This window comes from Lepus europaeus, chromosome 10 (assembly GCF_033115175.1).
Source record: "Lepus europaeus isolate LE1 chromosome 10, mLepTim1.pri, whole genome shotgun sequence".
Taxonomy (NCBI): domain Eukaryota; kingdom Metazoa; phylum Chordata; class Mammalia; order Lagomorpha; family Leporidae; genus Lepus; species Lepus europaeus.
This window is the reverse complement of record NC_084836.1, coordinates 105,864,605-105,879,681: the sequence shown is the minus strand read 5'-3', so window position 1 is coordinate 105,879,681 and position 15,077 is coordinate 105,864,605. Positions and strand designations below refer to the sequence as shown.

General features: G+C 53.3%; 1 protein-coding gene across 1 annotated transcript in view; it reads right to left on the bottom strand.

The window, feature by feature from the left end:
* Positions 1 to 2,818: 2,818 nt before the first annotated feature.
* The window catches only part of PPP1R16B (protein phosphatase 1 regulatory subunit 16B), a 93,544-nt gene continuing 81,285 nt past the window's right edge, over positions 2,819 to 15,077 (bottom strand). The window contains exons 6-10 of the mRNA XM_062202356.1: positions 14,895 to 15,020; positions 14,277 to 14,352; positions 13,522 to 13,651; positions 13,257 to 13,425; positions 2,819 to 6,239 (exon numbers count right to left, since the gene is read on the bottom strand). Of these exons, the coding sequence (XP_062058340.1) occupies positions 5,730 to 6,239; positions 13,257 to 13,425; positions 13,522 to 13,651; positions 14,277 to 14,352; positions 14,895 to 15,020 (1,011 nt within the window). The 3' untranslated portion in view covers positions 2,819 to 5,729. The remainder of the gene's footprint in view (positions 6,240 to 13,256; positions 13,426 to 13,521; positions 13,652 to 14,276; positions 14,353 to 14,894; positions 15,021 to 15,077) is intronic.

The following is a 15,077-nucleotide window of genomic DNA, read 5'->3' as shown; positions in this document are numbered from 1 at the left end:
TTTTTTTTTAATGCCGGTCTGTCTTGGTCACTACTTCCTCGACGACACCCTCTGGCGGCTTTCTCTTGTCTAACGCCAGTGTTCTTTGCCTGTTAACTAATTTCCGCGTGCTTTCCACCTTGCCCCAAAGCAGCCATTCCAGGCTCCAGAACCACGGTGCATCCGAGGCACGAGTTCCAGTAGCCCCAAGGTTGCCCGGCCGCCCATCTTTCCCTCTTCGGCCGTCTTCTCGCCTTGCTCTGGGAGCCTTGCTCTCTAGCACTGAGGAAGCAGCCGCCGTCAGAAGGCCACATCCAAGGTCTCCCTGTCTCTTCCCTGCCCACAGTCTGGCCGCCTCGGGTCCATGGGTGGACTGTGCCTGAGCCTTCCAAGCTCCACCCCCTCCACCCCAGCGGGAGCTTCCAGCCCCTCCACGGCTAAATGTGGTCCAATCAATCAATCAATCAAGTGTCTGTCTCCTCCTCACTCCTTCCTATCAGCGCGCAAGCAGGCTGCGGCAGTTTCACCTTACAACACTCCTCTTGAGACCCTGCCTTCCTTGAGAGCTGCCTCCCCATTTCTCTGCCACTTTGGCATAAAACCTCAGCCAGGTGTGCACACTTGCCAGTCTCCAGGTTTGCCCCAGGCCTTTTTTTTTTTTTTTAAGATCTGTTTATTTATTTGAAAGCAGAGCTATAGAGAAGCAGAGGCAGAGAGAGAGGTCTTCCATCCGCTGGTTCACTCCCCAGATGGCCGCAATGACTGGAGCTGAGCTGAGCTGATCCTAAGCCAGGAGCCAGGAGCTTCCTCCAGGTCTTCCACATGGGTGCAGGGGCCCAAGGACTTGGGTCATCTACTGCTTTCCCAGGCCACAGCAGAGAGCTCCTGTCCTAGGTTTCTGGGACTCCATGCTTCAGGCTCAGGCTGTGTCCAGTGCCCGGGGTCACTGGGATGTGGTCTGCCCGCTGCAGCAGATAGGATGATGGGATGGTGGCTTCCCAGCCAGGGCGTGCGGGCTTGGTCACAGCCCCTCCGTCTTTGCCCCGGGCCTTTTATGAACCCCTCCACTGAGGCGAACGCCCCCCTGTTCCACCAAAACATCTGCCAGGGTCACCAGGAGCTCCAAGTGCCAAACCCAGCAGCTTGCGGGCCTGGTCTGTGTGTCAGTGAGCTCGTGCACGCAGGGCTGTAAGCACTTCCTAAATCCGAGGGGCTTCCACGATCACATAGCAGCTGATACACTTCTGAAACCATGCCAGCCTGCCCCTGTTGTGACAGCTCTCTCTGCCCATCCCCGTCTGGGAGACCCCACAAGCCTAAGTGTAGGGCCTTCCGTGCATCCCTGCTCTGGCACCCTGTGTCCAGAAGGCTACAACAGGGCGTCCTTTGCAACACCTTTGCAGACACCAATGCCAGCGTGTGACAGGAACGAGAGCAGTGGTGTGGGGCTGGGCCACACGTGGCCTGTCTGTGAGCAGGGCCTCACCTGCCGTGTCGCTATGAGAAGGTGGACAGACGATGGCACGGAGCCATAAGCTCCATGAGGACCAGGACTGGGCAGGGATCAGGGGAGGGGCAGGACAAGTCAGCGCACTCCCAGATACGGGGATCTCACCAGGCCCATCTTCCAGCCGTCTCCCCTGCACGCGTCGGCTCTCACCACCTCCCACTGCACAAGGACCTCTGCTCCGCGTCTCCTGTGCTTGGGACGGGAGCCTCCCCGACCCTGCGTCCCAGGCACCACCCCTGTGTGAATTCAGATCGGCACAGTTCAATGAGCTCACAGCAATAACCAGTCACACCAGCAGGTGTTATTAAAAGGAATTTAATAATCTTAATTAAAAACTCTTAACAGCGAATTCCATCACAGGCCTTGGCAGCTGGAAGCAACTCCAGGGTCCTTTGCCCCTTTGGGATGTGGCCGGGTTGCGGTCTGGGGCGTGAGGCCCACCGCTGCCACATAGCAAGGAGCCACCTGGAAGTTACTTCAATACAATATCAAAGGTCCGCAAGGGTTTTTTTTTTTAAAAAAAGTTTTAAATATATTAGACTCTCTTGGTTGCCATTTTTACACAAAGCTGCTGATACAGTATACAGAGTTTTAACTTTTTTTTTTCACATAAAATACATTTTTCCGAAGTGTTCTCTGTACATCAGTGGCTTCTGGTCTGGTGAGTTATTGCGGAGGGCTGGGGGTCTGCAGACTTTTCCTGGGTGTGCAGAGCCAGGCCCCACACAGTGGCACTTGCGATGCCCATGGGAAGCAGGCCCTCCAGCCAATGAGAGACTCCGGCGAGGAGAGGGCTCTAGCTTGGGCAGAGGGTCCCTCCGCGGAGCTGCCCACTGGCCACAGGACCATCTGTTCTTATGTGCCTTGGAGGCTCTCCCAGGCTACAAATAGTAAGAGCTGAATTCAATCCTTCCGGCACCTAGCAGGAGCACCCTGCTGGGAAGCTCCCCCAGTATTCTGCTCTGAGAGAGCAGGTGGGAGAGAGAGCTCAGGATGGAAAAGTATCCAACACCAAGAACCAATCGGCCTGGTGCCAGCAAACTGCATTGGGACAGGCCGGGGGCGGGAGGCACGCCCTTCCTAACTTCTCTAAGCCCTTGAAACTGATGGAATAGTGCAGGGCGGTTTTGCTAATGCTGCATATTGGGTGGACAAGTACCTCCTGGAGTCTTCTCTAGACCCGGCCTCCCTGGCTCAGCTTCCCAGAACTACTGGCCAGAAGCTCACAATCTGGCGAGAGCCACGATTTTCAATATTTTAGAGAATAAGGTGATAGCAAGGACCACAGCTCGCAGCAAGCCATGGGGCACCTGCTTCAGAAGTGCCTCCTTTAACCTGCCGGGGACAATCACCAGACCTGGGTCTCTTGCAGGCTTCTCCTCAATCCATAATCCTCACCTGCCAGCAGAGGCAGATTCACAACAGAGGCCCCATGTTCAAAGGGGAAGCTGCCTTTCCTCCCAATATCCCCTGGTGGGGTCAGGGGACCGGGTAACATACGAGCAAACAAGGGCAAGACAGTGACTTCAAGAACCTGAGATGCATTTGGCAGCAAACTGCAGACTCCTTGTTCTTCTAGAAAAAGGCAGACTGCTTCATGCAGTCACCCCGAGATGCTGCCGGGAAGGCAGCTACCCCTGAAAATTCCACAAAGATCTGGGGTGGTGCCCACCTAGAACCCAGACCCCAGCATCTGCACCAAGGCAGCTGTTTGCCAGCTAAAGGAATTCACACTCTAAGGATTCCAGGAATTGAGAAGCACAAGGAAGGACGCTGGGCAGAGATGCAGTCACTCTGCTGACCCGTGGTCCTTAGGGGACAGAAACTGCAAAGAGCGGTTTCCCTTCTCTCTCTGCAGAAGCCGACACAGTGCCTGGCACGCTGAGGGTAATCAGTTATATTAAGGGATCCATCGATGGCCTTGGCTCCTTCTTGGAGATCTCTCCCCAACTTGTCCCTCAACATTCAGGACACCCACAGGGACAGCTTCCCAGGGATGTGAGGCCCCCACAAGGCATGGTTTGACCTTGATGGAAAACTCGAGTTGATGCCCAAGAGTTGCCTCTGCCTGAAGTGGGCTGCGGTTGGGAAATCGACTGGGATCCCAGTCTTGCAGGTGGAGAGGAACTGGCCCCAGAGGGAGAAAGTAGAGGGAAGGAAATGGAGAGAATGCTTGGGGAGCTCAAGGAGGCAACAGGTGCCTCCAGTCTCCACCCTCCCTACACACACCCTACCAGAAAGATGAGAGATCTGCCTCGCCTTGTAGCTCAAGTTAGCTACTTGAGAGGGACTTTGGTGTTGGTCTGAACTGAGCCCTGTTAAAGCCAACGACATGCTTTGGATCATCCTGCCCTGCTCCAGCCTGATGATGGGGAGCCTGCCCCAGACCCCAGGACCTGGGAGGCCTCACGCACACCTGCCTTGTCTCCTGGGCCACCCCCTCCAGCCCTGCCTGCATCCAGCAGCAGTCACTCCCACCAGCCCTCTGCCCTGTGGCCCAGGTGCCAGCTCCTGGTAAGGCATCAGCCCGGTGCCTGCAGGTCTAGCTCCCTCTCTGACTCCAGGGGCCATGGAGGCCACAGTAGGGGACTGAGACCGACGGGCAGCAGACCCCATTACTAGGTTGTGGCACAAGGGGTGCTAGTCCAGCCCCAGCCCCCTGGCCCAGGGAGAATTTCTCATAGGCTGAGGGGAGTGGGTTCCAGGGGTCCCAGACCAGTTCCCCAAATTAGAATTTGGACCTAGGGGGCCGCTTCAGAGCATTAAGGAGGTAGTTTTAGGACACATAGAAGGCGCACAGAGCAGGGAACAAACCTGCAGCTTGTTAGTTCCACCGCAAGGTTTTGGCTGGGCCTGTGGACAGCGCCCAAGTCATGAGCAACAGTTTCGAAGGGGCTCGTGAGAGAATGCAGTGGCGGGGAGGGCAGCCTGTCCCTCAGCGTCTGACCCCCCCCCCACCAGCAGCAGGCAGATGGGGGCTAGGAAATGTGGGGCTGGGTGAGGTGCCAGCCCAGCCACCGCGCTCCTGAAGGTGGCATAGGACGCTGGCCATGGGTTTGTAGCTGGCAGGAGCAGGCTGGGAGCCCTTGGGCTGGGTGGGAACTCACAAGAGCCGGATGGTAAACTAATCTCACTGAATATTCCAGAAAAGGCAAAGCCAGGCTGGGATCCTAAAACATTCACTACGTGCGCGTGGCTGTTGTGTCAGGTGGGAGGGGTGGAGGCGCAGGTGGCCCCAGATTGCTGGGTGGTGGTGCAGTGTGAGGACGGCTGGCTGACATGGGCCACACTGAAACAGTCCGAAGAGTCACAAAGATGGGCCGAGCGTGTTTTCAGAGATGAACTCCCACTGCTCTCTGGGAAAGGCCTTCCAGGGGAAGCTCCTCCCTCGGCTTCTGTTTCCAACACCAGCCAGGCAAACTTGACCGTGACACCATCACGAGAGGAGTCCCATCCAGTTGCCCTGGAGTTCAACATCTAAACAAGTTGTTTTTGCCAAATGCAGTCGAAAACACTGACTTTGCCTGAATACCTCCATCCAAGGGCAAACATGATTTGGTTTGTTCCAGGAGTGGAACAACCCCTGGGTGGTCACACGGCTCTCGGCTCTGGCACAGGCGGGAGGGCAGCTGTGTGGAGCAGGCCCGTGCCCATCTCACCTAACCCACGAGGATTCCTGGCTCCCTCTGAACACACAGAGACGTCCTCCCCCTGCCAGGCCCTGGCATGACTCAGCTGTACTCTGGGACTCAGCTCCGCAGGCCCCCTGCCCTGCTCACGCCACTCGGGCTGTGGTCACAAGACACTAAATCTTCCCCACAATCCATTTGGGAACAGCGCACAGATGCTCAGCTCCACCTGCCTCCCATGAGTCCCAGTGTCATCCTCCATGTGTGGGGTTGAGTGTGTGTGTGAGACAGAGAGAGAAAAAGAGACAGCACTGGTCCCGAGAAGCCTTTACCAAGACCAGAACTGAGATCCCCAGTCCACCCTCCCAAAACGGGCCAGCAGGGTGAGTCAGGAGGCCACTGTGTTTCAGAGGGCAGGCGACGCAGCAAGAAGCACAACCATGAGGAATGGGGCTGCTAGGGGCAGCTGGGTGAGGGCTGGGGTCAGCATTGCCCTGGAAAGCAGAGCCCGCGCCTCCCCGGCCACCTTCGGATGCCTCCCCTGCCAGGGCGGCTGGGCTGGCGTGGATCCCTCCCTCCCCGAGGCACTGCTCTCCTCTGCCGCCCGGAGACTAGGAGATGCGGCAGCAGCCGTGGACCTTCTCCTCCATCTCCTCCATGGGGGCCTTGAACTTCAGGAGGGGAGGATCTCCGCTGGTGACCGTGTAATACACCGAGGTCCCGTTGCTGCTGTACGGTGAAGTTCTGCCTCCGATCAAGGGGGCCTTGCCTTCGCTGCTGCTCTCCCCGGTCCTGGCCATGCTGCTGCCCAGGTGGGTGCTCAAGAAGGGGTGGCTGAGTAGCTTGGCTGCGGCCCGCTGCCGCTTCAGCTCCAGAAGCGTCTGGGGGCTCTGCTCCTTGTAGCCGCCCCAGGGTGGGGTGGCGTCGGCCACGCCAGGGCTGCTGTAGGCCAGGCTGTAGTCGGGCACCTCGTGCACCTTCCAGACATCCCCATTGGACAGCGCATACTGGTAGGCGCTGACTGGAGCCCGGAGGCCATTCTCAATTGGCCCGTCCAGTTCACCCCGAGAGATCTTGGTAGAAAATTCAGAGAGCAGCACAGGCTTCTCCAGCCTGGGGTTCTGAGGGGAGAAGGACAACGTTAGCGCTAGCTGGAAGAGCCACCCGTCCTCCAGCCCCTGGCCCCACCTGGGTGTTAGGGTCTCTGTTTTCCTCTGGGGGACCACCCATCTAGGTGTTCTGGTAGAGCTGACCACACCCCATCCTTGCTCCAGGGGCTGGACACACATTTCACTACAAGGGTCAGGAGTGGGTTCTGAACTGAAATGGGTTCAGTGGAAGTCCACCCTGGGGCTTTTGCAAATAGGAAAGAGATGTTACTATAGGACCTGGAGAGAGTGATACAAGCTGGGGGCCGGGGGGCAGCACGTCAAAGGCTCTGCCTGCAAATGGGGCTGACGTCAAGGGAGACTGGGAGGCAGAAAAACACCATGTCCTGGAGCCCCTTGGGCCAGCTGGGCCCAGACTCTTTGGTTATAAGAGCTGATAAATTCCTTTTTTGTATAAGTCAGTCTGAGTTTGGGTTTTTGGTCACTTAGAACTCTTGTTCTCTTTGAACAGCACATCTCTATTTCAAATGACTGGCATTCTCGCCCAGGGATCCTGTATACCCAACAGTCCTTGGATAATGAGAACCTGAAAAGCAACTACTGGCAAGAAACTATAAACCAACTACAGTAAAGATGAAAATATGGCAAAATCACCACAAAGTCAAAAGACACAGGAAAGCACAGGGAAAATATCTGCAACATATATGACAGAAAAAGGAATAGTTCCCAAATATACAATGAGCTCTTCAAAGTCAATTTTCGGGGCAGGTGTAGTGGCTCAAGGGGTTAAGACATTGCTTGAGATGCCTGTATCCCACACTGGAGTACTCATTAGCTCCTCAGCTTCCCATCTGGCTTCTTGCTATTGTGCCTGGGAAGGCAGAGATGATGGCCCAAGTACTTGGGTCCCCGCTACCCATGTATGAAACCCAAGATGGTGTTCTGGGCTCCTGGCTTTGGCCTGGCCTAGCCCTGCCTGTTGCAGACATCTGGAGAATGAACCAGTGTATGGAAAATCTCTGTCTGTCTGTCTCTCTCTCTCTCTCTCTCTCTATGTCTCTCTCTCTCTCTCTCTCTCTCTCTCCAGTCCTCCCTCTTTCCCTCTCTGTTACTTTGCCTTCCAGATAAATAAATAAAAAAGTAAATAAATCTTTGGGGAAAAAAAGTCAATTTAATTATGCCTAATATAGGCCGGCACCGTGGCTCAACAGGCTAATCCTCTGTCTTGCGGCGCCGGCACACCAGGTTCTGGTCCCGGTTGGGGCGCCAGATTCTGTCCCAGTTGCCCCTCTTCCAGGCCAGCTCTCTGCTGTGGCCCAGGAAGGCAGTGGAGGATGGCCCAAGTCCTTGGGCCCTGCACCCGCATGGGAGACCAGGAGAAGCACCTGGCTCCTGGCTTCGGATCAGCGCGATGTGCTGGCCGCAGTGGCCATTGGAGGGTGAACCAACAGCAAAAAGGAAGACCTTTCTCTCTGTCTCTCTCTCTCTCTCTCTCTCTCTCTCTCACTATCCACTGCCTGTCAAAAAAAAAATGCCTAATATATTGTAAACATGGGTAAAGGACACTAACAAGGGGGAGGGTGTTTGATGCAGTGGTAAATGCCACTCAAGATGCTGGAAGCCCATATGGAGTGCCTGGGTTCAAGTCCCAGCTCTGCTTCTGATCCCAGCTTCCTCTTAATTCGTACCCTGAGAGGCATCAGATGACAGCCCAAGTACTTGAGTGGGAGACTGAGATGAGTTCTGGGCTCCTGGCTTGAGCCTGGTCCAGCCTTGGCTTTTGCGGGCATTTGGGGAATGAACCAGTGGACAGAAGATTTGTCTCTGTCTCTATGTCTCTTTGCTTTCCAAATAAAATGAAAATAAGTTATTTTTTTTAAAAAGACACTAACAAAGCTCACAGCTGAAATATGTAGATATATAGCACATAAACACTGGCAGAATGTTCAACCTCACTAATAATGACAAACATTTTAAAAATAAAATATAATTTTTTGTATTGAGAAGTATTGAAAAATGTTATCATTACTCAGAGATGGCAGGGGTGTGAGGAAGTAGATGAGAGTGTTAGCCACCACAACCTCTTTGGAGAACAATTTCACAGCATCTCTACATTTAAAATTAAAAAAAAAAAAAACTTTAAGGGGGGGATGTATACTTTGTATCAGCAGGCCCCTAAATCTTCGTTTCTCAGATTTACTCCCTTCATGGGTACAAAGTATAAAAGTCATCACTGGGCAAGCAGGAAACTGTGGCAAGGACTTGTACTAGAAGGCTCTGTGGCTGGCAAAAAGAATGAATGAAAACATCTCCAGGATGCCACAGAGGACCTCCAGGAAACACGTAATGAGGTTAAAAGACAGCATGGTGGGGGCACTGCCATGGCGGGTGTCCCCTTCCGCGTGTGTTTCCCTGGCTGCTGCAGTGGCTCCTCTGACCTTTGTGGGCAGACTGCAGCCGCATCGGCCCGGACAGATTCTTCATGGTCCAAGTCAGCGCTTCCCATGTGCACGTGAGCCACCCAGGGATCTTATTAACATGCATTTTCTGATTCAACAGGTGTGTGTTCAGGCCCCAAGTTCCTGCTGATGCTCTGATGCTTTTAGTAGCTGGGCTCTAAGAACACTGTTCCTGCCTTGGATGAACAGTGGAATCATTTGGAGAGTTAAAAATTCATGTCTACGACGCCAGCCTGAAAAGACTGCATATCATAGACTCCAGCTATATGACACTGTGGCAAAAACAGAGACAGTAAAGGAGCTGTAGCTGCCGGGGTTTGGGGAGGATAAAGTGGGGGAAGCATTGGGGATCTTTAGGGCAGTGAAAATACTCTGTCTGATATCATAATGGTGGATATGCGACATAACGCATCTGTCAAAACAAAAAAACATACAACACAAGGAATGAACCGTACTATAAACTATAGGAATTAGTGAATAGTAATGTGTCTGTGCCGGCTCCTGAGTGCCAGCCTACGTACTACACTAATGAAGATGTTAATACAAGGAGAAGCGGTGGAGCATGGTGAAGGGTAAGCAGGAACTGGCTGTACTTTCCATCCATTTTTTCTATAAACTGAGAACTGCTCAAAAAACTGAAAGCCAATCATTTTTCGAGAGAAAAACATTTATACAATGCCTCAGTCCCAACCCCACAGAATTCTGCTTCAGTCTGAGCCCCAGCCTGGACATCAGGATTTAACAGACAAAAAGCAGGGCAGGACTCCGGCACAGTGGTGGAGACACCGCACGGGACGCGGGCATCCTACCCTGGAGGGCCTGGGTTGGAGTCTAAGCTCCACTTCTGATTCCAGCTTCCTGGTCCCTCCATTCATCTGGTAGATTTCTCTGTCTCTCAAACAAAATGAAAATACATACAAAACAAAACACATGTCCCTAGGTGATTTTATTGTACAGTTAGTCATATCTGTGAACCACAGATTAAAGAAGCTACAACTGTCTTATTGCTGCTGTGCCTGGTACCTGGGAGTTAGCTCTGCAACAGCAGGAACCGAAGCCAGCCCTGGGGACTGACGAGTAGGAATCCGACACGGGGCTCAGGCAGAGCAAACACTGCCTTAGAGAAGTGGTTCTCCAGCCTAGAGTGCCAGGCCCCAGTCCAGCCAGGGCTTCTGATTCGACAGGTCTAGCGGGAGGCCTGAGGCTGTTATTCTCTAGGGAGCTTCCAGATGAAGCTGAAACTGCTGGCCCAGGGACCCCACATACAGGCTGTCACACCCTTGCCTTGAAAGGACCAGGGACAAGAAAGGAATGCAGTTTGAGCTCTGGAGCAGGGAGCTGGCCTTGTGTCCACCAGCGCCTGGAACTGTGGTCCTACATCTGACAGTCGCCCTGGGGCTGGGCCTCTGGGTATCTGACCTGGCTGTGCTGCATCTGTGCCCTCTTCCTTCCCAGGCTTGGAAAACTCAGGTCCAGAGGCAAAGAAGCCCATCTGGTTGCCTCTCCAAATCCCAAATAAACTACAGCCTCCATGAGGAATTAATCAGTTAACTAAGCAGGGCTTCCAGCAGCCATACGCCTCTACCCTGCCCCCTAGAGGACTAATGATTTATGACATACTGCACACCAGGGTCTATGAGATCTGAACCAACACAGGGACAAAGCAAATGTGGAAGAGGAATCTCGGTCTCCCATAAAATAAGGAGAATATAAACCACCCAGCAAAGAAGAAGGGAAGGATGCTTCACAGAAGAGGATAAGCAAATGGCCAGCAAGCGCACCACTGAGTAAACGTGCATTTAAAATGTGGGTTGCCCAGCAACCCTGCCACGATGGCTCAAGTTGAAAAGACTGACTACAGCAGAGTTGGTGAGAAGCACGCTTACACTGTTCACAGGAGAGCAGACGTGTGCAACCAGCTTTGAAGACTGCTTGGTTGGGTATCGGTTTGGCTCAGCAGGTTAAGTCTCCACTTGGGGTGCCCACATCCCATGTCACAGCGCCTGGTTCGAGTCCCCGCTCCTCCACTTCAACTCCAGCTTCCTGCTAATGCCCATACTGGGAGGCAGCAGATTATGGCTCAAGTACGTGGGTCCCTGCCACCCATGTGGGAGACACTGGTGGAGTTCTGGACTCCTGGTTTCAGCCTGGCTGCTGTTGAAGGCAGTTGGGGACTGAACCAGTGAATGAGAAATCTCTCTCTCTCTCTCCCTCTTCTCTGTCTCTATGCATTCCAGATAAAATGAAAATTTTTAAACTATTTTTTTAAAAAAAGGAAATTGTTTGGCAACATCCACTAAAACTAAACACGGCTACCGCATGAATCACACTGCTGTCCTGGGGATGCACCAGCAGAAAACAGTTTGGCCACCAAAAGACAAGCACAGGAATGTTTACAGCAGCTTTATTTATCACAGCCCCAAACTGGAAACAGCCCAAGTATCCACCAGCTGGAGAACGGATTTGTAAATTGTAATAGAATCAACCCTCAGTAGCCGTGAGGGACTGGTTCTCAGACCTCTATGGATGCCAATATTCATGGATGCTCAACTTTCTATCTACTTTTAAAATTTATTTTTTTATTTATTTGAAAGTGGAGGGAGAGAGAGAGAGAAAGAAAAAAAAAAATCTTCCATCCTCTGGTTCACTCCCCTAATGCCTACAACAGTAAGGGTTGGGCCAGGCCAAAGCCAGGAGCCCAGCACTCAATCCAGGTTTCCCATGGGGTGGCTGCCTCCCAGGGTGAGCATTAGCAGGAAGCTGGATCAGAAGTGAAGCGTTTAGATGCATATGCAAAACTAATCTTTGGTGCTCAAAGTTACACGGGGTGAACGGAAGAAACTGAGAGGGGGAAGGCAATTCATTGAAAACTCCCTTTCGACTGGTGTGCTTTAGCATACATAAGTTATAGGGCCATCACAAAGAAAAGAATCAATAAATCAATAAAGAATCAATAAAGGCGAGGAGGCATCTGAAATGTGCTTTGATTTTGAACTGCGATGCTTTTCCCCAGCTCTCAAGCTTGGCAGAGGAAGAACAAAACATGCATGTGCCTGCTGCACACCCAGCCTGCAGCTCAGATGGGCTCTGTGGACGGGTGCCTTCACCCCTGCAGGTGAGACAACCCGAGAGGGATTTCCTGGGCTCGCTGGGCGGCAGGGTCCCTCTGACACACATGGGAGTGGTAGGCAGCTAATCATTCTGCACCCCACCATAGCAATCCTCTCTAGAAATGTTCTCATCTGTTCATCGTGTGGTGGGAGAAGCAAAAAGGCAGACATCTCTTGTCTCTAACTCTTCTCCGGGCCTCTACCTTCTTACCACATTCAGTGAGACAGCAGCCACACACGGACCTGAGTGTGTTGACGGTGGCCTGAACTAGTGTCCCTAAAAATTCCTGCTCACTTGGAATCTCTGAATGTGGCATTGTGGAAATCAGGTCTTTGCAAATACAATGAATTAAATTATGATGAGGTTGTACTGGGTTGGGGCAGACTCTAGTCCAATGACTAGTATCCTCATAGAAGAGAAAACAGACACTGACACCCACACAAGGAACAAGACCATGTGAAGGGGCCAGCATCGTGGTGAAGCCAGTTAAGCTGCCACCTACAACACCAGCATTCTATACTGGCGCTGGTTCAAGTTCCTGCTGCTCCACTTTCAATCCAGCTCCCTGCTGATGTGCCTGGGAAACAAGCGGAAGATGGCCCAAGTGCTTGGGCCCCTGCACCCACATGGGAGACCCAGAGAAGCTCCTGGCTCAGCCCTGGCTGTTGCAGCCATTTGGGGGAGTAAATAAGCAGATGGAAGACCTCTGTCTGCCCCTTCTCTCTGGAACTTTGTCTTTCAAATGAATGAATGAGTGATTCAATCAATCAATCTTAAAGAGAGAGAGACAGAGACAGAGACCACATAAAGTTGAAGGCCCAGGCTGCAGCCTTGCCAGCACATAAAGAACACCTAAGCCACCAGAAGCCGGGAGAGAGGCATGGCATAGACTCCCCTCCGGAACTGTGGCAGAATAAATGTCTGCTGTTGGAAGCCACTCAGTTTGTTAGAGCAGCCACAGGAAGTGAAGATGAACCCCCTTAGGAAAGCAGAGGAAAGCCCAGGATCACGGGCCACTCCTAGAGCAGGCTGCTCAGAGCGCCTACCAGCCACCCGACATGGTTTTCAAGAATTTTTTTCCAACCAGGTGTGTTCTGATGAATACCCTGCTCAAAATCTTGTTACATCTTAGTGCCCTTTGCTCCAGGGGTGACCATCCTACTGACCTAGCCCTGGGCCAGAGTTGCTGAGGACAAGCAGGCACTTGGTAGTCACTTGCTCCCTGTCCACTGTGAGACCATCCTGCATGCCAAAGTGTCCAGCTGTCTCCCATCAGCCACCATCAGACAGGACCTGGCTGGATTAAGGACCCTGCCTACTGTCAGACAGGCCCCAGCTAGTAAGGGCACTGCCCAGCTGCTACCCTCGAAGGGTCTCAGATGGAAAGGCAAGACCAGGCTAGGCTCTGCCCTCCTCCCAAGACCACGGCTGGGGTGGGGGCGGGCTGGAGGCCACTCACAGGGTCCTTGTTCTCTTGGTCCGTCCTGGTCTCCCTGACGTCCCCATTGTAAGTCGAGGTCCGCTGCTCCTCGGCCGCGCTCCGCTGCTGCCACAGTATGGCCTCTCCCTCATACTCCTTCCTGTACAGGTTGGTCCTGTCCGACAGGCTGGCTCGACGCACCACCTTCCTGAGGGGACAGAGCGGGCGCCGGGAAGCTGCGTCCAGGTCCCCCCAGTGGGAGCGTGGCGGGGGGGGGGGGCCAGTGACTGTGCCCCTGACTCACCCACGGCTGCCCGCGCTGGACGTCCTCCGGCTCAGGGACGACTTGTGCCGCAGCTGTGACTTCATGATCACGTCATGCTTGTGCTTGAGCTCCAGCAGCAGGACCTTGAACTCCTCCTCCTCGCACAGGTCTGAAGGGGCAGAGCAGTGCATTGTGGGGTCCCCGAGGTTGCTCTGGACCAAATCAGCTGCCTCCCCAACCCACCGAACACCCCAAGCATCTTTTGGGACATGCAGGGAGGGAAGACAACAATGGCTGTCGTTTCCTGGGCTGCAACTCCAATCCTTAGAGGAAAATAAGTACGGGGAAGCCAGGTTGCATGCAGTGACGGCTCCTAAGGTTCCCAGCTGTGACTGAGGGAGTCCTAGTCATCAACTCCCTACTGATCTGAGAATTACTGCTTTTCAGCAAGAAGCAGGCACCCCATGCAGCCCAAGAAAGAGTCCCACATAGTCACACCCAATCTATCTAACCTCTTTCTCACCTAGCCACCTACCTGCTGGCCTGTCATCTATCTGTGGAGTCAGCCTCCACCCATCCATCCACACATCATCACGTCATCACATCTGCCCATCTACTCTCTTGATCAATCCCTCTATCCGTTAATCTATCATCCATTAATTGATTCATTTTCCATTTATCCATCTGCACACCAATCCGTCAGTCTATCCAACCATATATTTATCCATTTATCGCTCCACCCACCAAAAACTTGAAGAATGCCTACATGTGTGCTGGTGTTGTGCTGGACTTACCTATTGGCATCTCATCCATGGATGTCCTAGCACTGAGACTAGCCCCATGGGACACCAACAGCTCTGCCATCTGCATCTGAAACACAGGAAGATGCCCACAGTCTCCCTGCCCAGGGCGAAGAAAGTCCAGGGTGTGGAGTGTCCAAGGTGTCTCAGGACAAGCCCCAAAAATGGTGGGGCAAAGTTGATTGCTGAGAAAGGCCTTGAAGGCTGGAGATATGGAGGAAATCCTAAAGGGTACAGTGGGCTTGGCAACTCCTCCAGCATTCTTGGGCCATGCCAAGGTCAAGGAGAAGGAGCTGGCTGTGACTGTACAGCCGTCAAGTATCTGGGGAGGAACTGCATAAAGTGTAATCGTATTTGGGAAACAAATAGAGAAACTGCTCAGAACAGAAACGCGGGGAACTTTCTAACTTGGCAAATCGGATTCTCATCCTACAGGGACGCAGACTGTCTAATGCTTTTGCAAACTCTCTGGGCCTTATGTTCTTCTGAACCAACTGTGAACTCAAAGGACTTAGCGACAGCAGGTTGACCCTGTGCTGGCCTCCCCACTCTCCAGCCCTGTGGGTGGGAACCCTGTGCTGGCCTCCCCCACGGCCCTGTGGCGGGGGCTACCTGTCCCCAGAAGGCAGCTGCGTGCAGGGGCTCCCAGCCATCCCAGTCCTTCACATCCACACGCACTCCGTGGTCCAGGAGGAGCTCAGCTGCCCGCAGGTATCCGTTGGCTCCAGCGATGTGCAGCTGGAAGAGAGGGAAGAAGGAGCACTCCCTAGAGGGCTGGCCCACATTTGGAAGTGG